The 26,945-nt window shown below is 40.7% G+C and overlaps 1 protein-coding gene across 2 annotated transcripts; it reads left to right on the forward strand.

The window, feature by feature from the left end:
* Positions 1 to 2,412: 2,412 nt before the first annotated feature.
* CHAF1B (chromatin assembly factor 1 subunit B) lies at positions 2,413 to 23,335 on the forward strand. 2 transcript variants are annotated; one of them, XM_065862361.2, is made up of 14 exons: positions 2,413 to 2,483; positions 3,328 to 3,458; positions 6,142 to 6,274; positions 7,028 to 7,145; positions 8,636 to 8,739; positions 10,999 to 11,095; positions 12,782 to 12,866; positions 13,845 to 13,938; positions 14,535 to 14,604; positions 14,685 to 14,776; positions 16,256 to 16,418; positions 17,552 to 17,974; positions 19,550 to 19,641; positions 20,129 to 23,335. In XM_065862361.2, exons 2-14 carry the CDS (start codon positions 3,333 to 3,335, stop codon positions 20,251 to 20,253), a joined length of 1,722 nt encoding a protein of 573 aa, XP_065718433.1. In that variant the 5' UTR covers positions 2,413 to 2,483; positions 3,328 to 3,332; the 3' UTR covers positions 20,254 to 23,335. The 2 variants fall into 2 exon arrangements, with proteins under 2 accessions (XP_065718433.1, XP_065718436.1); XM_065862364.2 differs by lacking the exon at positions 2,413 to 2,483 and adding an exon at positions 2,506 to 2,880.
* The last annotated feature ends 3,610 nt before the right edge of the window (positions 23,336 to 26,945 follow it).

Genomic DNA, 26,945 nt, shown 5'->3' on the forward strand with positions numbered 1-26,945 from the left:
TGGGTTTGGCTTATTTTAAGTACTCAGTCTTATGAGAAAGCTGGCTTAGTCTGGCTTTGAGCAGAAGACTTGGGGACACGAAGCATGCCATCAGACCACGTAGCCATCCCGAGTGAGCCCCAAAACACTTGGCTGGCTCTCCTTCTTCAGACGGTCGTTTTTTATGGGGAATTCTGTTACGCAAAGGCAGGATTGTTACTGTAATAGGACAAAACTGTTTTTTGAGGTCTTGTTAGAGAGCTGTTGGCTGTGGTACTAGAGCGGAAGTGGCAGGAATGCAAAGGTAAGAGGTAGGAAGTTGGGACCACCTACCTCTTCGGGTGACAGTAGGGTCTCGGATCAGATACGATCAACTCTCCTTCTGAAATTTTACCTTTAGCCTGGTTGATCAGTTCCCCACCATGACAGACTCAAGTTCTCGCACATATTTTTGTGGCTTTTTTTGTGCCTGAGGCAGACTGTTCTTCCCTGACCAGTACTTGGTCATCTAATACAGACAACTAATAGAGAGACAGCAGTGGGCAAGGTATTGTTGTGGAAAGGGTTGCACCAGGTTTGGAAATGTTTGGGATTTGGAAAAAGCAGTGCTGTTATAATCCAGGATATGTGTTAACTCAATTTCAAGGAAGTTCCTGGTTTGAATATATGGATATACTTACACTTTTTACCTAGTTAAGCAAAGGTGGACCCTAAAAGCCGGTTCAAGCCAGAAGATAAGGGAGCTGTGATTATCAGCAGCAGCTTCATCCCTAGAGATATATAAAGGAATGGCACATCTAGAGACAAGAAACAGCAGAATGTGAGAACCTGCTGATGTTTTGGCTGTTGCCACAGAGACCAAGTTTTTCAGCTTTCCAACTGCAGGTGCAAATAGTGGCTGGAGGGAAAATAGACAGGACAGCTCCTACACTGACATCCAGGCAGGTCAATGAGAGACAACAACCATCTGCAAGGATAAGAAAAGGTCCACCTCACAAAAATGAAGGGATCCAATGTAGAACAGGGAGACCCCAAGCCCTAATATTACAATTGGCCCAAACTGGTGTGTGAGGGGTGCCAACTTAGATTGTAAGGGTGTAAATCGCCAAGGAATTCTTTGTTCAGGGTCCCTCTCCAGAGGGACCCAGCTCGAGGTGCTCTCTACCTCTGTACCTTTCAAATAAATTATGTAAGAGGAATCTATGGAATTCATGCCTTGGGAAACCAAGGGTGGGGAAACTTCAACATGCAACTTCAACTTGCACTGTCCTGGCTTTCTAAGCCTAGTCATACTTGCACTGAGATTTTCATGGCTCTCTCGTTACAAGTCCTCTTCCTTTTTTAAAGAATAAAATAAAATAAATCTGATCTGTCTACAATAAATCTTCATTTGTTCCCTTCTGCTTTCTCACTTGTGTTAGACAGTGAGGCCTTCAGAGTGCAAGTTTTGGCTTTAACCACATGGCCAGCGGTTCTTTTGCCTCTTAGCACAGGGAAGGCAGCGAGAAGCAGCGAAGCTGTAGGTGGTGTGGGAAGAAGGAAAAGCAGATGCCAGTTTCTACTGATGTAATTTTTTAATTATTATTGGAAATTGAAAGGTTTGCATTTGAAACAAATGGTTATCTGGGGGATTGGTTGCCCTTTGAGCAAAGTATATGTAAAAGCATCTCAAATACAGCAATGCCTTTTTTTTCTTTTGCTTTTTTTTTTTCTTTTGGGGAGTGGGAGAGCACTGAGCTTTTTTAGTTTTTGTTTTGTTTCACTGCTTTTGTGAGGCTTTTTAATTGGAAGAAAGCTTAGGCCAGGGCAAATACAGATGCCCCATCCCTGGAGACATTCCAGGCCAGGCTGGATGGGGCTCTGAGCAACCTGGTCTAGTTGAAGATGTCCCTGCTCATGGCAGGGGAGTTGGACTATATAAGCTTTGAAGGTCCCTTCCAACATAAACTATTCTATGATTCTATGATCCCAGGCAGAAGAAACCGCAGGTAAAAATCCCCGCCAAACCGGCAGCACTGCAGAGTCCGTGGATTTCCCGGAGCGATCCCCCCACACTCCCACTTTTTGCTTCTCCAGCAGGGGCTGGCAGGGCCGCCAAGTGCTGCGGCGACGGCGCCGGCACTTCCCCAAACCATCCGCCCGCAGCAAACCGCGGGCCGAAAACGGGTCGGGGGCGAGTCTGCCGGGTGCTGCTTCCCCGGGCTGCCGGCGGGGCCTGCCGCCGCACCGCCTTGCCGCCGCACCGCCTTGCCGCCGCACCGCCTTGCCGCCGCACCGCCTTGCCGCCGCACCGCCTTGCCGCCGCACCGCCTTGCCGCCGCACCGCCTTGCCGCCGCACCGCCTTGCCGCCGCACCCGCTTCCAGCAGGGGGCGCTGTCGCCCCGCCGGGTGCTCCTCAGCCGGCGGGCGGGGCGGCAGCGCGCAGGCGCGGGGCGGGGACGGCGCGCTGGGGCGGGAAACGCGCGCCCGCGCTGCAGCCCGGCCAGGTCGCGCAGCACCGCAGGTAGGGGCCGGGGGTCGCCCCCCCCAAGCCCCCGGCCGTTAGTGGCGGTTGGTGCGGGCGGGGCCACCAGCGCCCCGCAGTGCTGCGGGGAGAGGAGCCGCAGCGGGTGGCGGGCTGGCTGGCAGCAGGCGGGAAGCCGGCGTGCGGAGTGGGGGGGAGTTCGCCTCCGTGCTCGCAGGGCTGTCGCCAGCGAACCCGTCGTGTTCCGTGTGGCTGATCCTCGCAAGGCGTCGGGTATCGCCGGTTCCCGGCGGTGGTTTATCGAGGCCGCCGGGGCTTTGGGCAGCGGCCTCTGCCAGCGGTACCGTCCGCGGAGCAGCGGCTGCGCTTCTGCCTTCCTACTGCCCCCGCTGGGGCCTTCGTGCCTTTGTTTGAGCTCCTCGGTGCTTGGCCGTCGGTACGGAAGTAGCTGTTGATGGACGGGAGTCGTGCCAGCCTGGCGCTGTTCGGCGGGGGCTCAGCCCTGTCAGAAGCAGGGCGGGGGCAGGGCAGGGGCAGGGGCAGCTGTGGGAGCGCAGGCGGCTGCGGGGGCTGAGCGGGGAAAGCTGTGGGCTCTGCTCCCGGGCTTTACTGTTAGTTGTAACCCTGCCCTGCGCTTCTGTCGCAGCTTTTGATGCTACTGAGAGACGTAGCGTTATTACCCTTCTCATGCAGTGCCCAGGCAGTAACTTTAGCTGTAATAAATCGTGCTTAAAAATGGGCTTTCTTAAACCATCCTTCTGTCAATTTCTGCAGTGGTATTGTTACGGGATCTGTCTGCAGTGCTTGCAAAATCTGTGCTAACTTTGATTGCTCTAGTCATAAGAAACAAAAATTTACCTGGTATTTGCTCTGTTTTCTTTAGCAAATATGAAGGTCATCACTTGTGAAATAGCGTGGCATAATAAAGAGCCCGTTTACAGCTTAGACTTCCAACATGGGGCTGATGGGAAGATCAATCGGCTGGCCTCAGCAGGTGTGGACACAGCTGTTCGTGTAAGTTTCAGATGTGTTTGTTTTGGTTTCGTAGCATGGGCAGAGCATGAAATGGCATGTTATCCAAGGTATGAGATTACTGGCTGGTACATGATACCCATAGTGGATGGTTTAGGGAAAGAGTGTGAGATTGTATAGCTATATACAAAATGACTGTTCCCCCTGCATACTGTCCTTGACTGCAGCTGAGTGATGGAAATGTTATTTTTAGAGAATTACCTGTATTCAGTGCCAGCTCATACTCCTGAGTAGTAGCTGCTAACTTAAGGCAAGTCTTGTGGGATAGTGAGAAACAACTGAATTTGATTTCTTTACATTCACCAAAGTTGAATTTTATCTGCCATTTTATAAGTAGTCACTCAGCAGTATGAGATCTTTCTACAGCCCTTTTCGCTCAGCTTCACAGGCAACTCTCTGAAGTAATTTTATATTGGTGTTAGCAAACTTTGGTCATCTGTTGTTCATCCTTTTGAGAAGCACTTACGAAAATGTTAAATAGCACAAGCCCCAAAAGATTTGGCTATAAGATTCACCTTTGCAAAATCAGGCAATTGTTTACTGTCTTCCAGATTCTTGATGCACGTGAAGACTGTCCACGCTTATATATTATGAATATGCAAGTTCTAGGGCCAGAAAATTTTCAGTGTTCTTTAACTTAAAAGATACTGTTGCTATGTCTTCTTTTGGAGGGCTATTGCATAAGGAGGGAAAGCTGCCAAAACTACAGAGGTCTTTATTCAGGCTGTGTTTGATATATTCCTATCAAGGTCTGCTTGTTGGGTGTTTGGTGGGTTTTTTTGTTGTTTTGTTTTTCTCTGAACTTAATTGTATCTAAGAGCAGATTATTTGAAACACCTGATGGGATTTAGCTATCTGTGGCCTTAGTCCCATGATATAGCAACACAACAGTGTTGCTGTTATGACTGAATTAGTTTACAAGTAGAGCAGTAGAAGTAGTGTCATTATGCTCTGTGAGTTCCAGAATTGCTGGTAGGGTGTCCGTATCATGCAACTGTCTTAATGCTGTGGTTATGATCAGTGGGGAACTGGAGCTGTTATAATTGTTGCTCAAATCATCTGTTTGAAACCAGTAAATCCATTGACATTCAACGTATATTGCAAAACTCTTCAACTTGCGGATACTTCTAAAGAGAGCTAGTATGTTTTTTTTCTTTCTGTAGTAATCATGGTTTTGTTTTGTTTTTTCAGACTGTTACTATTTGTGGTTAACAGATGTGTTAACAAGATATTGTAATTCCATACTATCGAATCATTGTATTTATAGACTTGTCAAATCTCTTTGAAGCTAGAGGTTGTTGATGAATGAAGAGATAATGAGATGATGTATTTGGTAGGGGGTTTTTTAATTTGTTGGAAATACTCAGTAATATATTTAATCAGACTAAAAATACACTGCAACACAAATACAGCTTGTGGTGGTTTGGCCTTGGCTGGCCACCAGGTGCTGACCAAGCTGCTCTATCACTCCACCTCCTCAACAGGACAGGGAGGAGACTCTGATGGAGTAAGGACAGGGAGATCACTTACTAGGTACTGTCATGGGCAAAACAGACTCAACTTATGGAAATTAATTGAATTTTTTGTCAATTAATAATAGAGTAGTATAGTGAGAAATAAGAACAAAACTAAAAACACCTTCCTCCCAGGCTCAGCTTCTTTTCTGACTCTTCTGCCTTCTCCCCCAAGCAGCAAAGGGTGATTGGGAATGGCAGCTGCAGTCAGCTCATTACATGTTGTCTCTGCCACTCCTGCTTCCTCACATTCTTACCCTGCTGCAGTGTGAACTCCCTCCCATGGGATACAATCTTTCACAAACTTTTCCAACATGGGTCCTTCCCATGGGCTGCGTTTCTTCAAGAACTGCTCCAGCATGTGTCCTTTCCATGGGCTGTAGTCCTTCAGGAACAGACGACTCCAGCATGAGTCCCCGCCAGGGTCACAGTTCATGCCAGAACACCTGCTCCAGCATGGGCTTCACAGGCCCAAGCTCCTTCCAGGAGCCTGCTGCAGTGTGGCCTCTCCACAGACTGCAGCTTCCTTCAGGGCACATCCACCTACTCCAGCATGGTGTCTTCTATGGGCTGCAGGTGGATACCTGCTCTCCGGTGGACATGTACAGGTTGCAGGGTGACAACTTGCTTCACCATCGTCTTCTCCACAGCCTATGGGGGAATCTCTGCTGCGGCACCTGGAGCATGTCCTGCCCCTGCTTCTTCACTGACCTTGGTGTCTGCAGGGCTGTTTCTTTAACATTTTTCTTACTCTTCTCTCACAGCTGCAATGCATTGTTTGTCACTCTTTTTTAAATATGTTGTCACAGTGGTGCCGCCAGCATCGCTGATGGGCCAGTCTTTGGCCATCAGTGGCACAGTCTTGGAGCTGGCTGGAACTGGCTCTGTCCAACATGTGGGCAGCTTCTGGTGTCTTCTCACAGAAGCCACCTCTGAAGCCTCCCGCAGCTACCAAAACCTTGCCACATAAACCCGATATACCACTGTATCCTATATAGGGAAAATTTGTGGTGCAACAGCAGCTTTAGATTTGAAAGTTTCAGAGATTAAGTTCAGAATGACTGCTCAAGGAGTAAATTGTGGATTACTGAAGTGGGGCATATATATTACATCTTCTTCCTGAAAACTGTCTGTAATGCTTCTGTAACTAGATATGGAAAGTGGAAAAAGGACCAGATGGAAAAGCAATTGTGGAATTCTTGTCCAACCTGGCCCGCCATACGAAAGCTGTAAATGTTGTGCGCTTCTCTCCAAGCGGTGAGATCCTGGCATCTGGAGGAGATGGTGAGTAATAATGTGTAATGAAGCTAATATAAAGAAGCTACATTTAGGCATCTGGTGAGTGAAGGGATTTGAAGAAGAACACAGGAATTTGTTTGTACCCCTTTCGCACTTCCAGTTTTGGACTCAAATAAACCCTCCAATTATAATTAGCAAATGCATGTCATGCAATTCCTAAGTAACTTTTTTTCACTGGCTGTATTTCTGAGAGTCTCTGTTTTCCAGATATAAAATAATTACTGTCCCCTTTTTCTAGATTATGAAGTTGAATGGACTGCCTAGTGTCATACTGGGAAGCTGTGGCAAAATTTGTAAATTTAAGCCTCTCTGTCCAGGGCTACCTGGATTCTTCAATCACAGTAAGGGCAGCACTAGATAGGTGTGTGCTTCATGAAACTCAGCTGAGCATTACCTGTCTTAGTGCAAGATTTTCAAAAGCCTGTAGTACAAAACCATAGCCAGCTCTAATAAAAAACAGATTGACAGGTAAGCATTTAACTCTCATCTTGCACCTGGGAATCTTCATATTTTTTTCAGTAGTTAATTAAATATTTTTTTTAAAAAGACATTGCTTAAAATCAGTAGCTCATACTGGAGGCTAAAGCAGTCTAGCACCTACTCCCCACCATGAAACAGGTACAGCTTTTCATGTGTTTTTTATGTGAGATAATTGTAATGTTGAACTAAATGCAATGCATTAACAAAACAGTGAGTGAGAAAGAAAGCAGCTTTATATTTATTTTTTTTTTTCTACAGATGCTGTTATTTTATTGTGGAAGCTGAATGATAGCAAAGAATCAGAACCACTAGTTTTTCAGGATGAAGATGAAGCTCAGCTCAACAAGGAGAACTGGACAGTTGTTAAAACTTTAAGGTAGCTTAATATTTTATGAGTTTGTTTTCAGTGTTTCCTAGTGGCTTTTATCAACTTCAATGCTGTCTTTAATTTCCTTGTTCTAATATTCATCCTTTTATTGTCTTTAACTTTTGATACAGTGCCAACCTACATCTTCTCTTGAGGCAGAAGATTTGGTATTTATGTGACAAAACTGACATGCTCTGAAATTGGTTCCTGAGGTTTGCAGTCACTTAAAGCTTAGCACAGAGATATATAAAGTAAAAGTGAAGTTCTATTTACTAGCTTTATAGGGGAAATTTTGATCATTATTAAAGCAAAAAGCATCAGTAGATAAAATGATTCCTGCAGTTTTGCCAGATGATGATAACAGCTGTGAGATTCAACCAATCTTCTCCAACTATTTCATTTTAATAGTTGAAAATCTGCAGGATTATACAGCTTTTGTTTCAAGTGTACAACTGTTAATAAAATAGACACACAATGCCTGCTAAGACTAAGTATGTGTGAGCTGATAGTGGCTAAGACATCAAACCACTGCTGGCAGTAGGAATACAACAGTGTTCTTTTCTCACTCTCAGCTGGGATCTGAAAGACATTAGGGGTTCTGGACTCTGAAATACGTTTTGCATGAGCAGTATGTGTAACTGCCTTGCTTTTTGTGTAGTGTCTGTTGAAAGTTTTGGTCTCTTATCTGTCTATACTGATAAAAGCATTAAGTATTTACACTTGTTTACAAAAAAACAAAGCAAAACCCTGCTATCCATAACTAATAAAAATCTCAGCAGTTACAAGGAATATGTGAGAATGGTTTCAACACTGCTAGTAGGATTGCATGAAGAACCATCATGCTCCTTTAGGAACATTTGAGTCAATCTCTTAAACAAACTCAGTCCCTCTTCCCTAAATTTGGTGTTGCAAATATATATTATTAAGTTTACTAGACTGTATGATAAGTCTTCAAACAACAAGCGATACAAGTTGGTTTTGATGAAGCCTCTCTGGGTGGCTATGAGTACCTTGCAGTGTTTGTTCAAATATATCTAAATCAAACTTAATTTTCTGTTTTTCATGTGGTTCTGCTGAGTATGCATGTTTGATTACTGCTTTTATGGAACCCACAAATATATAGGAGAGCTTTCTTGAATAGTGACACCTAATTTATTTTGTGCAGTGTTTTATCTTCTGTTTGTACAAGTCCTAGAACTGTACATTTGCAGATCTCTAGGTACAAATTCATAAATGCCTTCAAATGCAGGGTTTTTGTTGTCTGTGAAAAAACATGTGTTGAAAAGGCAGGCTTATTTTGATTTAGAAGTAGGATGTGCTTTTTAAAAATGTCCTACCACCTTCTGAACATGGAAGTTTTTTTCAAAGCTGGAAGTCATGCTGTTTATTTTACTTCAGTGATGATTTGTTTGCCTCTGTTTTTAATGTAAAATGTACAAAACTAATGTTTACAAGTAGCTGTTAATTTTTAAATAATTGTTTTCTTTTCTGGCTTCTAGAGGCCACTTAGAAGATGTATATGATATTTGTTGGACCTCAGATGGAAATTACATGGCATCTGCTTCTGTAGATAATACAGCTATAATGTGGGATGTCAGTAAAGGTAAATGCTACATATATCACTTGCAGCTCCAGTCCTGATGAAGTGTCTCATTGTAATACCTAAACAGTTGAAGGCATCTTTTTTTTGTGAGAGACAAGTCCACTTAATTGCTAGACTTCTGGGATTGTGAGGCAGCTAGCCCAGCGTATAAAGATACCCTCAGGCCAGCGAAATTTACACTAAAGTTATCTCTTTGCCTTTGAGTATTCAGTAAGTGAACTTCACCCCATTTTCTTTTTTTCCCCCTAAACTCCTGCACAAGCATCTTGTATATTACTTACTCCACACCATGCCCCAACAAGCAAAACTTAACTGGGATCAGGTAACTATCTATCTCTGTCAAAAACAGGAAGTGAGTGTAGGATAAAGGCTCTGTTTTGCAAGATGTGACACTTTTTTTTGGCTCCATTCAGCAAAACACTTCTGTTCATGCTCATCCCACTGCAGTGGAAGTGTTTGTATTCTCTAAGAAAGGTCCATCTATAGCTAGGTTAGATTGCTTTACAATGGCTTGATGGTTTTTTATTAGCAGTATAGTCATTACTTTCTTTTTATTTAATGTGGAAATACTTAACTTTAGAGTAAGTTAACCTTTTGTCTCACATTTTTAATAGTGTCTAATTAAGAAAAATAAAATGGAAGCTAGGTTACTTTTTCAGCACACAGACATGTAAAAATACAAATGTTCTGCTGCTGATGTTTTTTGTGTTCTTGGTTTGGGTGCTTAACACCTCTCCCATCTGAACTGTCACATGTACTCCTTTCCAGAAGTCTTCACCACAAATACATGAGTGTTTAATTAAGTGTGTGTACTCAGAGCGTAAGTACATGTATGGACATTATGACCAAATGTCTCTTGCATCTCCTACTGCTTGTAACAACTTGAATATGTTAGGATTATCACTAAAAAAGGTGGATGACCTCTTAAGCCGATATGTTACTTATACATCATGTCCTCCATTCGCACTGCTTTCTTTTATCATACAATTGATGCCATGGAGGGCATTTTGTCTCTAGGCAGAGAGGCAGCTATTAAGTTGGAAGTAAGAAACCATTACTGGAAAACATAAGTTTTGTGATTGAAGTTGTAGGAACACTGAAGGAAAGAGTTTCAAGGATAGCTTCTAGTAATACCTAGGTTAAAAGCTTGCATGATTTAATTAAAAAAAAAAAAAAGTTTGGAAGAAAATTAGTAGTAAAAATACATAGTGCTGTTTAGTACAAAGAGAGCATCACTGGCTTTAAGAAGTCCTTGAGGTACCCTATGACCTGCGAACAGTTTGTATCCTGTAGAAATATTATTGTGTGTTTGGTCTGTTCTTACACTCTGGCATTTGTTGTTGACCACAGTCTGAAATGGAATACTGCAACAGAAGGACTTTTGATATTCTGTAGCATGGCCTCAACCCTATTTGTGTAATCTTTTTGAAGACGTGATTTGTGTATTTGTGTAATCTTGTTGTCTTTGAAACTTGTCAGCTTATGCAGTAAAGCAACACTATACTAATAGGAGAAAAAACCCAAACATACCCACACCTGTCCCTAGGATTCTAAGCAAAGTATTTAATAAGAGTATCTGTAACTTTACCTCATCATGATCCTTTGGATCTGAGACATTCAACTGTGGAACATAAGTGGAGTTAGGGAGCTGATATCTTTGAGAGATCTTCATGACAGAGTAAGCCGTAGAAGAACATGAGTTAGCACTGCTGCAGAATTGTTTCTGAAAGCTGCCCATGTGTAACTGTCAGTCAGCATCTCTATAGTAAAATTTTTTTCACTGCCTGCTCAGTGGAGTAGGTGAGTTTATACAGCCCTAGATAGGAGAGTCTGTCTGTCTAGCCTCAGCTGACAGTTATGTTTTAGCTCTGGAATTTCTGGTTCAGTATTCAGCCAAATTCAGTTAGCTGTGGAACAGTTAGACTAGCCTGAAAAAAAAAAAATCTAATTCAAAAAGGTTTTAAAATACTTCTGGTTTTGCAATACACTCATCTTGCATGTTTAATGCCTTAGCCAAGCTGCTTATCTGAGTTAGTTTGTAGGGAACAAGCCTTAAACTGTCGTGTCACGATTTACCATACTTGTGAAGGTTCTAGGAATGAAGCAGCTATTTCTGATATTCTCATCAGGTCCTACCAAGTTAACAGTTTGTGTTTAAAAAAATTATTTTGAAACATTTTGTCTGGTTTTGTTTCTGAAATGAAGAAATGTTTTAAAACACATTTGAATTTAGAATCTGGAAATTGTTTGTGATTTCAGGACAGAAGGTTTCAATATTAAATGAACACAAGAGTTATGTCCAAGGAATAACCTGGGATCCTCTAGGCCAGTACATTGCAACTCTGAGTTGTGATAGGTGAGATATTGGTTTAAGTGTTTTGCCTTAGTATTCTTTCTTACTTGAGGATAAATCAAAAGCAAGTGTGTGGGATAAACATGACTTTTCATTTTATTCAGATCGTTCTGTGAGAAGGTTGATGTGAAATTAAAATGATACTTCAGTTCATCTTCTACTTGTGGTAAATGATTCCTGAAGTCTTAGTCTCCTCTCTAAGCAGCAAATAAGCTTGCATAAAATTTTGTAGAATTTTTTCTTCAGAAAATAAGTTTTCATGGTATTGGTCATTAGAGATGTCAAATACATGCTAAGAGAGCACTGCATTCTCTGGTTGTTAATGAGCTAATAAGTTAATCCTCGTCGTTTTACAGAAAGATAGAAACAGGTTAGGAAATCAATTAAAATGTTTTTCTGCTGATACCTTTCTTTTGTGCTATCACTCCCTCCATCCCCAACAGTTTTGTAAGTGATGTCACTGGGAAAGCAAAACCCTTTCTAAACTTGGCCCTTGTCAGAACTTTGAGTTGAGCTTAAACTGTTCACGGCACATGTGCTTCTCTGAAGGGGTTCACAGCTGACTAATAAATGCATATCATCTGGCACCCGCTGCAAAGAAAATTGCTGTAGCAGTGGAAAAGTAGTTTTGATTTAAGATTTGCGATAGGCTCAGAAAAGTGGGAAGTTAATGGCTACTAGGTCATTGTGAGCCTCTGTCTTCTGATAATCGGTTACATGAGATTTGTGTACTTTTATTAAAACAAACAGCAGTGAAACACAAGTAGTAGAATGATGCATGTGTTTTTCTTAGAGTGAAGTCTCAGGCGAGGGCATGAACTAATCTGAAGAGGGGAAATCTCCCACCCCTTCAGGTTTCAGACACTTTTCTGCAAGGTTAGTGAGTAGCATCAGCTCAACAGGAGTCTTAATGAAGTCAGGCCAGTTGCCAGGACTGAGCACTCACCAACCTGGGGTGGGAAGACCACTTCCCCCTTTTGGCAGATCAGCTTAGCCATATGACATCCAGAACCAGTAGTTCTACAACTGTCGCAAGCTGTCTGCCAGAGCCTCACCTTCTATGTTCTCTGTCCAGGACTTTTTGTGGAGCTGTTTCAGAACATTAAATCAGCAGAAAGCTGTCTCCTTTTTTGTGTGTTAGGTTGGTTTTCTGCCAGCCTAACAAACAAAAATAACTTGGTGAATGTCAGAGCTGGCAGAAAGGAGGGGGTGGTGGTACAAGAAGCTGGGTTTGCTTAGGCTACCTGCTCTTTCAGTGCAATGAGGTCAGAGGAGTTCCAATGTTCTGTACAGAGATATACTGCAGTTTTCATTTATTCCAAAGGAAACTGGAGTATAGAGATGTAGCTAATTGTCTTTGAGGTGAGTTCCCACTCTGCATGAACACACTGCCTACTATAGCACAGTAGGAATGGTGTGGCTGTTCACTGTCCACCAGTTCCCTCAGTTCTCCACAAATGCGTATGCTGGTTCTTCACAAACCTTACTGAGTCAAATAATTGTCAGTGTTTTGTTGGTTATTTAGCCATCAAAACATGTACACCTAACGGTGTCTCATGATCAGAGTTATAGTTTATGTGTGATTGTCATTTGTATTTGGCAGTCCTGACTGAGAAGTGAGATGCTGTAGCACTGTGTGAAATTTGGGGTGAGAGGAAGCTGTAGCTAACTCTGCTCTCCATCATGTAGGATCCTGCGGGTGTACAACACACAAACCAAGCGTGTAGCATTCAATGTTACCAAGATGCCATCTGGATCAGGAGCTGAAGGAGAGGTACATTGTTTTGCTACTAGTGGTACTGGAGAATACACTGAGTGCTATTATGTAGGTGGTGTCCTGTTCTGTGAAACCAAAGGGGCAAATATTTTGCATTCAAGTTATCTGTATATCAGATATTTTTGTCTCTATCTTACCTTTGCATTTTGTAGATAGAGATCACTTCAGGTTTCCTTGAACATTACAGAAGTGGCTAAGAATGAACATTTGCAAGTTCAGTTGGTTAAAGTAGTAACACAATGTCTTTGGCTGTAAATGTTAAAAATTGTGTGGAAAAAATAATATGCATAATGAATTCTTAATAGGAAAAACTTCAGATATGCCTGTCAGTAGCTGTAGGTTTATTAAAGTCAGCAGCCTGAAATTTTCCAAAATGTAGTCTGATTTTTAGGAAAAATATGAATTAGTAAAAATGTAGGAAATTCTCTCTCTAAGAGGGAAAACAAAGAGCTTTTTTCCCCAAAACCAGTTCTAAGTTATAGTAAAATAACACCTCCAAGCTGGCTATAACCTTTTAAAATCCTTCTATTCCTTTTCTTTTTTATTTTTGTGAAAACATTTGTAACAGTTTTATAGAAACTCAAGAAGAGGCCTGAAAGAGGGCATTTTCCCATCTTGCCTCTTTAAACATCTAATACTAGACTTAAAATTAAATGCCAAAGGAACAGGCTTTTACATTGACTGTTAAATAATGTTGTTCTCCAGGTTATGACCACTTTTTGATTACTGGTCTAATGTGACTGCTCTTGGAGTGTTTTGATTAGTAGCTGAAGAGGGATCAAGGACTATTTTTCTTAGCTGTGAAGAATTTACAGCACAGCAGAAAGCAAGTTTGAAGGAGCTGTGGTTTTTAAAACATTTATCTTTTATTTTTAAAGTTCCATCAGGTGGGTTGTACAACTCGATGTTTTTCTCACTTGAATTCCAGCTGACATGTTCTTGGCACTTCACACAATCATAGTTTCAATGTTACAGGCGAGGAGCTATCGGATGTTTCATGATGACAGCATGAAGTCATTTTTCCGCAGGCTCAGTTTTACTCCTGATGGCTCCTATTTACTCACTCCAGGTATGTGGAAATGGTTATTATAACTTACATTGTGTCTATTATGCTCTATTTTGAATGTGCATCAAGACTGCTTTCAAACTGCTAGGGAATGCTTATTTATCTTAAATATGCCATTCCTCATTCTTCCCAGTGAGGAAAGTGCCAGCTCCACAATACTCTTCTGTTAGTAGTCCAAAACATCAACTTTCTACTGTGATAAAAATTGACATTTTTGTGAGCTGAAACATATAAATTGCAACAATACAGCTTCGTTAAAATAGGAAAGAAGAATAACTAGTGGGGTTTTTTTGACTGCTGTCTGTATCCTTTCTGAAGAACATTCTGCAGTCATAGTAAAAATAACATTTGAAGGAGGGCATCAGTTTGCCATTGTAAGCACTGCTTTTATAGATGTCTGGCAACATCAAAAAGAAGCTTTGAGGGGGAAGTATATAAGGGAAACAAGAACAGCACTAAATAAATATTTTGTGTTCATGTTGCACAGCTCTTGACCAAATGACAAGCCTGATTCCTGAGAAGTACAATGTTTATGGATATAGTGTGTACTCAGTACCTTTTTGAGTTGATGAGTAATGTTTGAACCTTTATTTTTGCAGCTGGCTGTGTTGAATCAGGAGAAAATGTAACAAACACCACATATGTTTTCTCCAGAAACAATCTTAAAAGGTAGAGTTTAATAAGATCAAAATATCTTTTTATTTAAAAAAAAAAATGCTGTTTTCTGAAATACTGATTCTTTATAAAAGGCCTGTCGGTCACCTGCCATGTCCTGGAAAGGCAACTCTTGCTGTTCGCTGCTGCCCAGTCTACTTTGAGTTGAGACGAACATTTAATAAAGGTACTGTAAATCCTTCAGGGTGTGTGATTTTACAGCAAATATGTGAAAAGGCTGATGTGGCTGTTTACAACTTTATGCCCTAGCCTTTTAAAATTCCTTGAGATAGTGTTGTACCACATCTTAGAAACTGTTTCCTGATTCTAAGACATTGCATTCACCTTATGTACCTTCTGAGTAGCTTTTGATGTAGTGGATAAATATTGTGACTTGGCCTCTTAGGCTACAGAAACATTGGTTAATATTTTTCTTTAACGTTTAACCATTTTGTTTGAGTAAAAGTAAATAACTTGGCTTAGCACTAAAGGAGCGACCCAGTCAAATACTTTGTGTTAGTCTCAATTACCCACATCACAGAACCACCAGAGAGTTGGTGTAGTTTGCAGCAACCATTGCTGTTTATTCAAGGAAGCCAAACCTGAAGAAGTGCTGGTCTTACTGGCCAGAACAGGAGTTCTGAGTTGGGGAAAGGATTGTATGAAGTTGCATGAGAACTTACCTGGAGATTGAAATCCAACCTTACTGCGAGTCCAGTGGGTCCAAGAGTGTTTATTAACAAGACCAGTCTTAGCTCTGGTGAAAACGCAGAGCTTTGCTCCATTCTTTAGAGGGCAAATTTGTAGTATTCCTTACAGCGTTTAGAGATAACCTGTTGTTGTGTCCCTATTTTCATAATAATCTTTAAATCCATTGTAATGGTGTGTTGCGAAGTAAGGAGATGAGTGTCTGTTGTTCGTCTTTGTAGTTCCTCTAAATTGAGTATTTAGTTACTGCACCATACACCCAGAGAAGTGAGAATCTGTGGTAGTATGGAAGTGTATAGGTATTAGGACCATACAGTATGTTAATAGTCTGTCTATTTTAGTGCATAGCTTCCATAATCATAATAGAACTGAATGGAGCTCTGTGTGTTAGGAATTTCTGAAAGCAGCTAGCTAGCACTCAGGTACCAGTGGAAGTTGGAATAATGTGGCTTTAGAAGGAACTAACATTGCAATGAAAAGACTAGTTAGGAGTCGAACCTAGGATAACATAAAGAATGCTAAATCCATTGTTTTGACTGAATCACACAGAATATAACTCTGCGTATATAAATATACAGAAATTTATTGTGACCTTGACTTATGCTATATCGTAAGGTGTATTTGTTTGGACTTTTGTACTAAATTCCATATAAATATGCTGAAAAACTTGAGTTGGAAAATATGACAAACTTTGCAAAACAAAATAGTAGTGATCCAGGTGGACAAACCTGCCAGTTTCTCTGACTTAAGTTTAGACAAGGGCAAATATCAGGCAACAGAAATGTTACTGCTTGACATCAAACTTTACATTTTATATAAGTGCTGTCATCTTAACTGGTTTCTTGATACTGATTAATAATGAAATCTTTATTTAGATTCATGACTAAGCTAGTGCAGTTACTACCTTGCATAGAATACAAGAGAGAGTTCTCAATGTGTTCATTTCTTTGCATTCTAGATGAAGTCAGTCAGAAATCAGCTTCTGCTCTCTTTAATCTGCCCTATCGATTGGTGTTTGCTGTTGCTTCAGAAGATTCTGTGCTTTTTTATGATACTGAGCAGTCCTTCCCCTTTGGTTATGTTTCTAACATACATTATCACACCCTGAGTGACGTTTCATGGTAGGTGATTTTTCTATTGCTTTGTTGTGATGGAAATGTGCTTTTTAAATGTTGAAGTTCTATACATCTTGTGTCTTGCTTTGTTTCTTTTATGACACGTACGTGGTTCTGTCATCGCAGTGTCTGAACAGCAAGACCTCTCTTTTTGCCCTGTAAAATGGAGAATTATGGTTCTTTTATCAGTTGGGAGACAATGTGTAAACACCCCAAGGACAAGTAGATGCACATTTTTTATAAAAGTTAATGAGAAGTACTCATTGTTCAGGCAGTGTAACTAGTAATCATGAAGTTACTTGGAGGTTTTGGCAGTCATCTCTTTGAGTTCAGGTGTCTGTGTCCTGGCCAAATTCTGATTTATCTGCACAATTCTGCTTAGTGGTTCTTCATTGTATGGGACAAAGCAATTTATCTGACTTGATGTGGGGAGTGAGGACTGGAGCTGCCAACTGAACCCAAATGTTGATATCGTGGTACACCCCACTGCTGGACCAGGCTTCTTCTCTTACACCTTTCTAGCCAGTATACCTAAGCTGAGGACCATGTGGAGGCCTCTTTTTCAGAAGTTATAATGGGTGCTCAGACACTGTGAAAACCATTGTGTGCCAGGAGGAGGGGCGTGGAAGAGAGTAGAAAATCAAGTGGTTTTAATCAGTGATAGACTTTACTTGGTGAAATGAGCATGAAGGGCCCATTCAGGTGAGCACCATGGTGATTCGGAACATTGCCTTTTCTTAGCACAAGGAGCACAGCTGAAGAGCTTGAACTGGTCTTTTCATCTGAGTGAGGAGAACTCAGCAGTATTTCAGAAACTGTGGCTGAAGATTTGTGCATTTTCAGTTGAACCATTCTTTGTGCCAGCTCAAATGCATGTGGGTGCTGGCAGCAGCATATTACAGAGGATCACAGAAGACACCAGAGAGACTAAATCAAATGTGAAGGCCAGAATTTAGGGTCTTTTGTTTATTTGATTTGGATGTCTTCCACTTGAGTGTAGTTTTATTTAAATGTATACATTTACTTGAGGAAGGGAAGAGAAAAAGACAGATGCAGCATGTGCTATACATCAGTGGGGCGAGGGTTGAAGAAAAGTTCTGACCTTTCCTCTTAATGAAAAAAATAATTATCACAAATAGGTCCAGCGATGGAGCCTTTCTTGCTATTTCTTCTACGGATGGATACTGCTCATTTGTTACCTTTGAGAAGGATGAACTGGGAATACCACTGAAGGAGAAGCCACAGATAAATGTCAGGACTCCTGGTGCAGCAGAGAAAAAGGTGAAAAAGAGCCAGTCTCATAAAGCGATTTCTCCAGGCTCTAGACTGACAGAGGGGACCCCTCCCAGCAGGGTCACTGATCCCAGCACTCCAACCCTGCAACCTAGAACACCCACAGCTGCCAATAAGGATGTGTCTTCCACACCTGTTGGCATAAGAAGTGTTCCAGTCTCATCCTCAGATGAGAGGAAAATCAGCCAGCCAGCCAGCCAGAGCACTAAAGTAAACCAGCCCAGGAGGATTACTCTGAACACTTTACAAGCATGGAGCAAGACGCCAAGGTGAGATTTATGTTGCTGTTTCCAGTCATAAATACGAAGACGAAGACAAGCTGTGCTTGTGGTGTGTTTAAAGGGTTGAGATTTAGACACAAATTCCCAGCCCTGTGTCTTGGTGGTAGCAGTCTTGACGTGAAACTTTTTGTTCTGGTTGTACTGCAACTGAAAGATCAAAATGCCTCCTGAGTCCTTTTATATTTCTGTCTGAAATGGTGAGGCATTAGCAAAGCTAACCTGTTATGCCTTGTCCATAGGGCAGCAACAGGTGTCTGTCTTCAGGTCCTGTTTTCTGTACAAAGATGGTACCTGAAGCCTTCAGCTGACAAGGATATTTAAAAACCCTTCTGACAAGAAATATTTTAGGAAGAGTGCAAGTCTAGACAGGCTGTCAGTGTGCACAATCATGGATGTGGGACTTAAACCTCAACCAATGCATTGTTTCCTAAGGTGGAGATCTACATGTTTTTAGAAATTACCTGTAATCCCTGTACTGATTGTCACGCAGCCTTCAATATAGGATCCTGAGCTGGTGTGCAACAGTAGCAAAAGAGTCATGCAAATGAAGATCTAGACTTTGTCAGCAAAACAAGGCTACTTTGTAATTAAAGGAGTTTATCAGAATTTCTTATAGGAGTGCTTTAATGTAGGTGATTAGGGAGGAAGTCATGAACACAAGGCAGGATACTGACTTTTATCAACAACCACGAAGAAAAATATTGGACAAGATTGTTACAAGATGATGGCTTTCTATACATGGGTATTCATCTCTACTGGAGCTATTCTAACGAGTCAAAGGGTCTTAGGTAGTTGAAAGTTACTGTTGCCTGTGAGGTGACTGATGGAGATAATTAATCATTTTGAGAGAAAGAAACTATATTTAATCCTATCATAGTGATGCCATGACTGTCATCTTGTAGTAGCATGATGCTACCTGTAAGATACTTTCTTTTCATATGGTTTAGTTAATCCTTTACCACTTTAAGTGCCATCCCAAAGAGATTCAGCAGAAGAAAATGGAAAATGTGACATAAAGAAAGGACATGTGGGTGGCTAGTTGGCTGGTTGTGGGTTTTTTTTGTTTGGTTTTTTTTTTTTTTTTTTGTGGTGGTGGTTTGTTTTTCCTCCTGGTAATTGTTAGTGGACCTCAGTGGGGAAAAGAATTCCCTAGAGTTTAATGCATCTGAAGTGTTAACATGGACAGGGCTAGCAGAGGAGTGATAAGGTCTTCCAGTGGAACTGTAAGCCTTACCAGGTACCAAGAAATGGGTTAAAAATCCTTGCCTTTGCAGCCAGTCTGAATTTTAAAGTATTTGACTAAGATACTATGCTCTGAAAATTAACATGAAGCATTGTGTCACATGGAACATATTCAAAGGTGCTTCCTTGTGAGAAAGATGAATAGTGGTATTTAAAATACTTTAAAAATGCTCAATTCAACATATTACAAGAAGAAAAAAAGCATGGTAAAATGTATCTAACCTACATTTAAATTTAACTGGTTCTATCTAAAGTATATTTTTAAAGTATTTGTGGAAATAGTGGCTTTAAAGTACTTGAACTATCTCTGCTCTTTTAAAGGAGAATAAACTTGATTCCACTGAAGGCGGATACACCAACCTCTTCGTACACAGATACAGTTCCTGTACCTCCTTCCTCAGAACAAGAACATGGTAAGCTTTTGTGGCTAGTGGTATCCAACAAAGTCTATTGCCAAACAGTTCTTTCCATCATAGGCGTCTGTTCTAAGCTATGAAGCTCTTGAATCAAGCACAAACCTAAACCTAGTGTCAGATTCTGAAGCTTCTTCATCGTCTTGCTGTGTTTGGAAGGTGCTTTTGACAATACAGAGTGTGTTCTCGCTGCAGTTGCTCTTGGGTATTTGGTTATGTGACAATATATCACAATGTTTTTTTTCTAGTAATGGGTGTATTAGCTGACACTGGAACACTGAAGAGTAAATTTATTTGAATGCAGTGTCTACCAGGTCATACTGGTGTGTTTTAAAGACCCTTGTACTTTCAGCAGATTAGTATTTAAGATGCTGGGCTCTTTCAAATCAGTTTCTTTTGTGAGTGCTGAACCATTTGTGAATTCACCAAAATTATTTACTTTGTTAATGTGGCTTTACTTGAATGATTTCCTATCTACCTGTTTCAGAGAGGCCATTACTATCTGATGACAGTCTCCAAAATCCCCCAGCATCTAAACGTCCTAGAACTGAAGAAATGTCTCTTCCTACATCTGCTGAAGATCGAATCTGTTACAATTCAAATAAAGACTGAACTTTTAGTAGACTCCTCATGGTCTGAAGGCAATGTAGCCATATCTGAGAGTGCATTTCTTTTCACAAATGTTAAAGCCTCAGTTCCTAATTAAAGTACCATGTGCATATGTGATGTAGTGCTGTGAAGAAAGAAGCTGGCAGTAGAAGACACAGGTTTCAGGAATGTAGCTTTGCAGAACAAGAAATAGTTGGGAAGTGACTTCTAAGTGCATTTCTACTTCTTGAAGGCAGCATTCTTCAAGAAAAGCCACAGCTTAAGGAAATCGGGGTATTGAAAAGTCATTCAGTAACATAAGAGTCTCCATCATAGTCCTGAAGTATTATGTCTTCCAGCAACCTGTCTGGCAAAAGAATAGAATTTCTAAGGACTTAAATGGATTCATAATGATTTGATGTAGTTTAAGATTAAAAAAAAAGAAGCAGTTTCATTCAAGCATCATGGCTTCCATGTTTAACAATGTGTGAAGTGATTCATGCTGTTCAGTATATGTGAAATGGAAGCTGATGTTCATGTGCTCTGTATGCAGCAGCCTACAATATGACTGCTATGACTGAAACAGAAATCAGGACCTGTAACTGCAAGAAAAAAGAAAAAGGAAGAAACCTTCTGAAGACCTGTTTTAGGCATTAAAGAGCAGAATAAAATTCTTCATTGTTTAGTTTCTGTATTTTAAAAAAATGCAGATGTGAGATTTTAATGAGGCGGCGAGGTTTGAGCATATGCATTTGAAGTTTTCCCCTTTTCATTTTTCCAAACTAAATCCCTTAGCCAATAAAATATAAATCCAGTGTACTGTAACCTTGTAGAAGTTACTTGCTTTTTACCATTTAATACTTGCTATGTAATTGAACTAAGACATGTAGATTGAAAACAATGAGACCAAAATATTTGAACGTCACCACACTTGATTTTCTGTGGTATGCCGACTTGTCCTCCAGACATAGAATGCTTAGCCACAACATTCTGAGCTTGTCTACTTCATTTTCTTTAACATTATGTACTTGTTTTTAAAAAGATAACACTTAACATGTGAACAGTCATTCTAGCTGATAGTAGCAATTATGATAATTTTGTCTTACGATTTAGCTTTCTGTCAAATTCTAAGGAAGTGGACTAATACATTAGAAAGGCAGAAATACAAATGCTTTGGAAGTGATTCATTAAAATACCTATGTCAGAGTGTTTCAAGCAAATGAAGTGTGTTGCCTACAATTCAACATAAATTAGTAAGTAAAGAGTTGTAGGAAACTAATGGTATCTTTGCTTTCAACGATAGAGATGAGAATGGAGCTTCACCAGACTTACCCAAACCTGTGTTTCCTTCTTTTCTTCTAGTGAGGAATATAAAGACTTAATTACCAATCAAAGCTGCATCTAAAACTTTTTTTCCCCCAAGAAAGTTTATAGATACTTAAAATTTGTAGAGCTGTCTGAATTGATAGCTAAGGCAGATATGCATTGCTGGACTTGCTATTTTATGTTTTGTTCAGTTTGAGTTACTGAAGTCCTAGTATTTAATCTTTCTGTGGGACAGGGACCCACTTAGTACAGTACTGCAATGTTTTGTTTTGTGCACTGCGAAGAATCTTTTGCATTCACACCTACACTTCTAAATACTAATTGCAAAGCTATCCTCATGGATATTTTAAAATTCTATTTATTTTTTTTTTTTAACACAGTGGATTTCAAAGTAAACTACATTTTCTGTTGAAAATGAGTAGGTTAGATATATTATTTTAGTGTTGTTGGCATACCTGGTCTCTGTGGTCTTCAGATGCAATTAATGACCAGAGTATTCATCTTTATTTCATACCATAACCATTCAGGTGTCATCTGCATTTTTTTATGTGGTGGCTCCTTGACTGGAGATTATTTCCACATCATGGCATCTGTCAGAATGCTCTACCTGGCATTTTGTCTTCCCTGATAGGATTTTTTTTTTTTCCTTTAGTTTCTCTTGCCAGCATGATTTCCAGCTTTGCTGTTTATTCTGTTACTTACTACTTTGTTATAAAATTTATACAGCACTAGGTTTTTAGCCTGTTTCTATAAGCGATGCCATTGTTCATGTAATAAATTACAGTCTTTAACACACTGACAGTCAGAACTGTTGATTCCTGTTTTTTGTGATCCCTGTTTCAGTCTCCAAGGGACCATCCCCACATAACATTGATACTTAAGACACTGAAAACTATTCTGACACTGTTTATGGAATGTGGATTTGTGTTTTGTTCACAGTCTCACTGTGCTCCAAGGCAGAACATGCCCAGTGCTATTTCTGTTCCTTCTTTACTGCTTTGTAAATCAGTTTAAGCCCCATCATCCTTTGCAAAACGAAGGACTCATTAGCGGTGTATGTTAGGCCTTGAGCATCTGGTTTTAGCTACTTTAGGCAGAAAAAGATAGGTGGCTGTGGAGGCACACAGCCTGTCTTTTCCAAGGTTCTGTGAAACGAAGGCATAAATTTTTTGAGATAAAGACAATTAACAGTGTTGCTGTCAAGGCCTCCTGGTCTGATTGGAGTGATCAAAGGTGGACCACCTGGCAGACAACCAACCCCTAGAAGAAACCATGAACCAACAGCTACCCCTTACGGGCAAACACCTCACTTCTGGTCAGTACCGTGACCTTTCCCCCAATTTGTTGACCCCTGACTCATTTCCAGAAAGATCTTAATTAACAGGAAGCGTCAGCACAGGAAGGAGATGAGCTGCCCTCTCCTGTCTCACATGCAAATGGACTAGATTATAAAAGTCTCACTTGAGGCTCAAGTGTGGTGTGTGTGTGTTTCACAGCATTACCAAAGTCTTCAATGCATCTACCCCCATTCAGAGAACACTGTGGGATCGACCGACCTGTGATGGTATCTTTACTTTCCTTCCAATATCTTGATCTATGACTTTTCTTCTTTCTCTCTTCCTAAACTTATTTCTGGGTATGTAAGAGTAATATCATTGCAGGTTCTGCTATCTAAGTTTTGCTAAGTTTTATGATACAGTTACAAACTTTGGTCAAGTCACTATTTGCTGTAATTTGTAATTCCACTCAGTGCTTTTAGTAAATTCGTGATTGAATTGGACCTCTGGGTGATTGTTGTCACTGTGTTACCATGCAGAGCACCCAGAGTTAACTCATCAGTCTCACCTGGTAGGACGGGACACGCAGCGCATTCAGAGTTAACTATCCCTAATTTCACTTGGTGGGACAGGACAGTAAACTGGTGTATTACATAGATTTTTTTTTTTTCAAGGGTGCTTTTTAGTCCAGGTTTGACTTAAATGTTATTTTTAATTGGCCAGCTGAATTGTTCATACTTCAGATGGACCACGGGTTCATATTCCAGCTTTGAATGTGGTGTCATCTTCTTAAGTCACATTTTGCTCAGTGGCTCCTGTAATGATCTTACCCACTCTAAGGATTATTATCCTGCTCCTACTATCTTGGTGAGATAGCATTGTGGAAAAATGCCTTATGTGCAACTTTTGACCTCACAGCAGTAAGAAGAGGGAGCTAAACTCATAGAAGTAACATCTATAAGAGGCAGCAAATTGCTGTTTAACTCAGGGAACCACGAAACTCCTAATTTCCAGTATCCAAGCCCTGTGCCCATCAGCACATTTGTTACCAGTGTGTGTCACTGTCCCACAGGCCAGTCTCCTGAAAAAAAAAAAAAAAACAACAAAAAAAGAGAACAGTCACACAAAGCGATTTCCTTAAGCTCTAGGCTGACAGAGGGGCCTGCTTGTGTGGTGGGCTTGGACCAGGTGACCTCCAGAGGCCCGACCCAACCTCACCCATTCTGTGATTTAACACAAGATGGAGAAGCTGCTTACCGGTCACGAACAGTCACTGAGATACGTGGTCTTCATGTGCTGTTTCTTCCCAAATTCCTCAAAATCACATGGATTTTGCATCAGTGCGTGAAGCATAATGAAAGGCAGGGAGTGAGCACATCAACTGTGGCTGCTGCACGGATGAAGTCTCTGCTGTCTGATAGCGTAAGTATCTATGTGGGCTGTATATTTTTGAAAGTTCAAGCTACAGGCAAGTGATCCATTCCCTTTTTCAGATTGTGTGTCTTGTATGTACTTCTCTGTCTTGACAGTAGATACCTTAAAAGGTCATCTTTGTCCCAATTCTGCATACTTTCATATTTAAATATATGTGTCTGTATAAATGTCTAATTATCTTTCCATGTTAGAATAATGGTTTGTCTGTTACCTTAAACCATGTGCCTCTTTTTCCCAAGTTCAGTGAAGGGCTGAAAGCCCAGGCTGCAGAAGTGCAAACCAGGAGATTTCTGTGTAGAAACAAAGTGCACAGTCTCCACTGGATGTCACTCTTCCAACAGGATTCCTCCTCCCGGGGCTGTGACGAAAAGTGCTACTGGCAGCAGGAAGGGGAAAGAACGCACAATTATCTTTTAAAACAAGTTGCAGGTGAATCTATACAGCAAATGTATGTTATCATCTAATAACTTTTTTTTTTTTTCCTGCAAGTTTCCTCCTAAGAAGATGGGGTTTGTTTTCTTAAGAATGACATAATTGGCTAAGGAAGGTAAGTCCATACCATGATAGCCTTTCTCTGTTGGGAGAGGTAAAATAACAAACCTGAAATGCCACATGCAGCCCCGAACTTTCAGATGATTTCTTAAGCCTTTTTTCTGCTGGAAAGCTCTTTGAAGAGCGAATGGGAAGGAACTGGAAGGCGTGTGGACCATCTGGTTAGAATAAACTCCAGCTTCAGCCAGCTTTTGATTGTCTTGCCTCGAGTTCCCAAGTGGTGATGCAGAGGTTGCTACAGGTACACAAAGCATTTCACCATTCAGGAACTGCTGCTGCCACCACCAGCACTAGCACTTCCTGATCTGGGTGGGAGCTGGCAAAAAGAAATGTGTTTTTATGTCCCACTCATAAGTAAAAAAAAAACAACAATAAAAAAAGCATTTAATCATGTGTGTCTTATCTGTCATAATGCATTTTAAAAGGCTGCACTACCATGTTATTTGTCTTCCAGCCCATTAAAATGAAATGAAAAAGATGAGGGCAGAGTCACACAAAGCTGCTGGAATCTCGGACAGAGTGGCAGAGGAGGGCGACAAGTGTAAAGACAATGTGCAAGCAACCCTCACACATGAAATGTGTCCTATGTGCAAGAGCAAAAAGATGTACAACTCCTTTTGTGCTGTTTTTTATTTCTGCCTGGAAAAACACTTGCTGCTTCTACGATGTGTCATGCTAGTACCACCCAGGCCTTGTTTCATATGAACATACAGCTAGTTGCACTAGAGGTTTCAGGCAGATTTTGTAACTTTTTAGATGGGGGAAGATTCATGAATGTCTTGCTCCTGGGAAGACTTTCTGATGTGTAGTAACAGTTAATTTTTAGGCAACTAGACATCATGTTCCTGTGCTATTGATGGTAGTTTTAATTTTTCTTCAGCTACCTATATCAATACATCTTGTATTTTATTTAACTGCTGCCTTTCTGTCAAAGTTTGGTTGATATTTGCTTATGGATTCAAAACAGAATTTCTAGATTGTGTATCCACATTCTCTATGTTTACATAAACTTCATTTCTTATAAAGCAAAACAGGCTTGCCAAGTAATTATATTTCATGTATGTTTTCTGTTATAGCAGTTGCAGGATCATGCAGAAGAGGCAGACTGGAGTTACCTGATAATGCACGGTATCATATGTTACATGATAACAGGATTTGCTGTATGAAACCTACCTACTTTTCACAGTGCTCCTTTCTTCATGCTACTACAAATGATTTTTCTGTTGCAGTTCCAAGGCTCTAAGTCATTGATACATGGCAATAGCAAATTTCACTGTGGAACTTACGTAGACAAATAGTATTACAAGCATATATGAAACTGAAGAGAGGTCATTCCCAAACATAACATACAAGGGCCAGATTTTCAGAAGCACTAGGAGCTCATGGAAGGGTTGGACTGGATGATGTTTAATGGACCCTCCTAACGCAAATCATTCTGTGATTCTGTGATAAGCAGAGGCTGTGGACTGATGTGTTGAGCAGTACTGTTTTGTCAGTATCTAAGAGCTCCTACAAACAGAAGGTACAGCTTTTTAATATGAAGAATTATATGGAAACAGTGGTTGTTTCACCAGTCCACTTCTAACTCACCTCATAGATCAATGAATATCTCTCACAAACAGAATCGTTCTGCTTCTGACCATACAATGATTTTTGCGAACATACTTGTATGTCTGGGCAAATATAAGATATATGCTACTTAAAATCTTGTTTGACAGACAGGGAACACCATCAAGTACGTTCTCCAAACTTGATGCTCCTGTTTGGACAAAATGGAAATATCCACAAGGCACTGAGGCTGCCAGCTGGACTCATCCCTCTGCATTTCCCTGGGATGAGGACAAAGCTCTTAGAACAACAGGCAGAAAGACATTTATAGCAGCCCCAAATCTGTGAGTGCCCCCTGTGCTGAGTATAAGAAGGAAATCATGGTCAGGCAAATGTGAGACAATGCTCCTACCCAGTGGTACCTCCTGATTTTCTCTTTGCTACATTAGAGGTGGGAAAGTGTCTTATATGTTGAGGAGGAGAAAGGTGTAGGTAGGAATGGAGATGGTTAGGAGAAGAAGAATCACAAGTGTGGATTAAGTTTTTTGAGCTGGGATGTAGAGATATTTGAGGGTTGGT

Source organism: Patagioenas fasciata, chromosome 1, assembly GCF_037038585.1.
Source record: "Patagioenas fasciata isolate bPatFas1 chromosome 1, bPatFas1.hap1, whole genome shotgun sequence".
Lineage (NCBI taxonomy): Eukaryota > Metazoa > Chordata > Aves > Columbiformes > Columbidae > Patagioenas > Patagioenas fasciata.

Excerpts from the sequence above, each read along its gene's own strand:
- CHAF1B (XM_065862361.2), top strand. The coding sequence starts at position 3,333 with ATGAAGGTCATCACTTGTGAAATAGCGTGGCATAATAAAGAGCCCGTT. Across the intron at positions 11,096-12,781 it reads GCAACTCTGAGTTGTGATAG|GATCCTGCGGGTGTACAACA; the intron begins GTGAGATATTGG and ends TCCATCATGTAG. Across the intron at positions 14,777-16,255 it reads GAGACGAACATTTAATAAAG|ATGAAGTCAGTCAGAAATCA; the intron begins GTACTGTAAATC and ends TTTGCATTCTAG.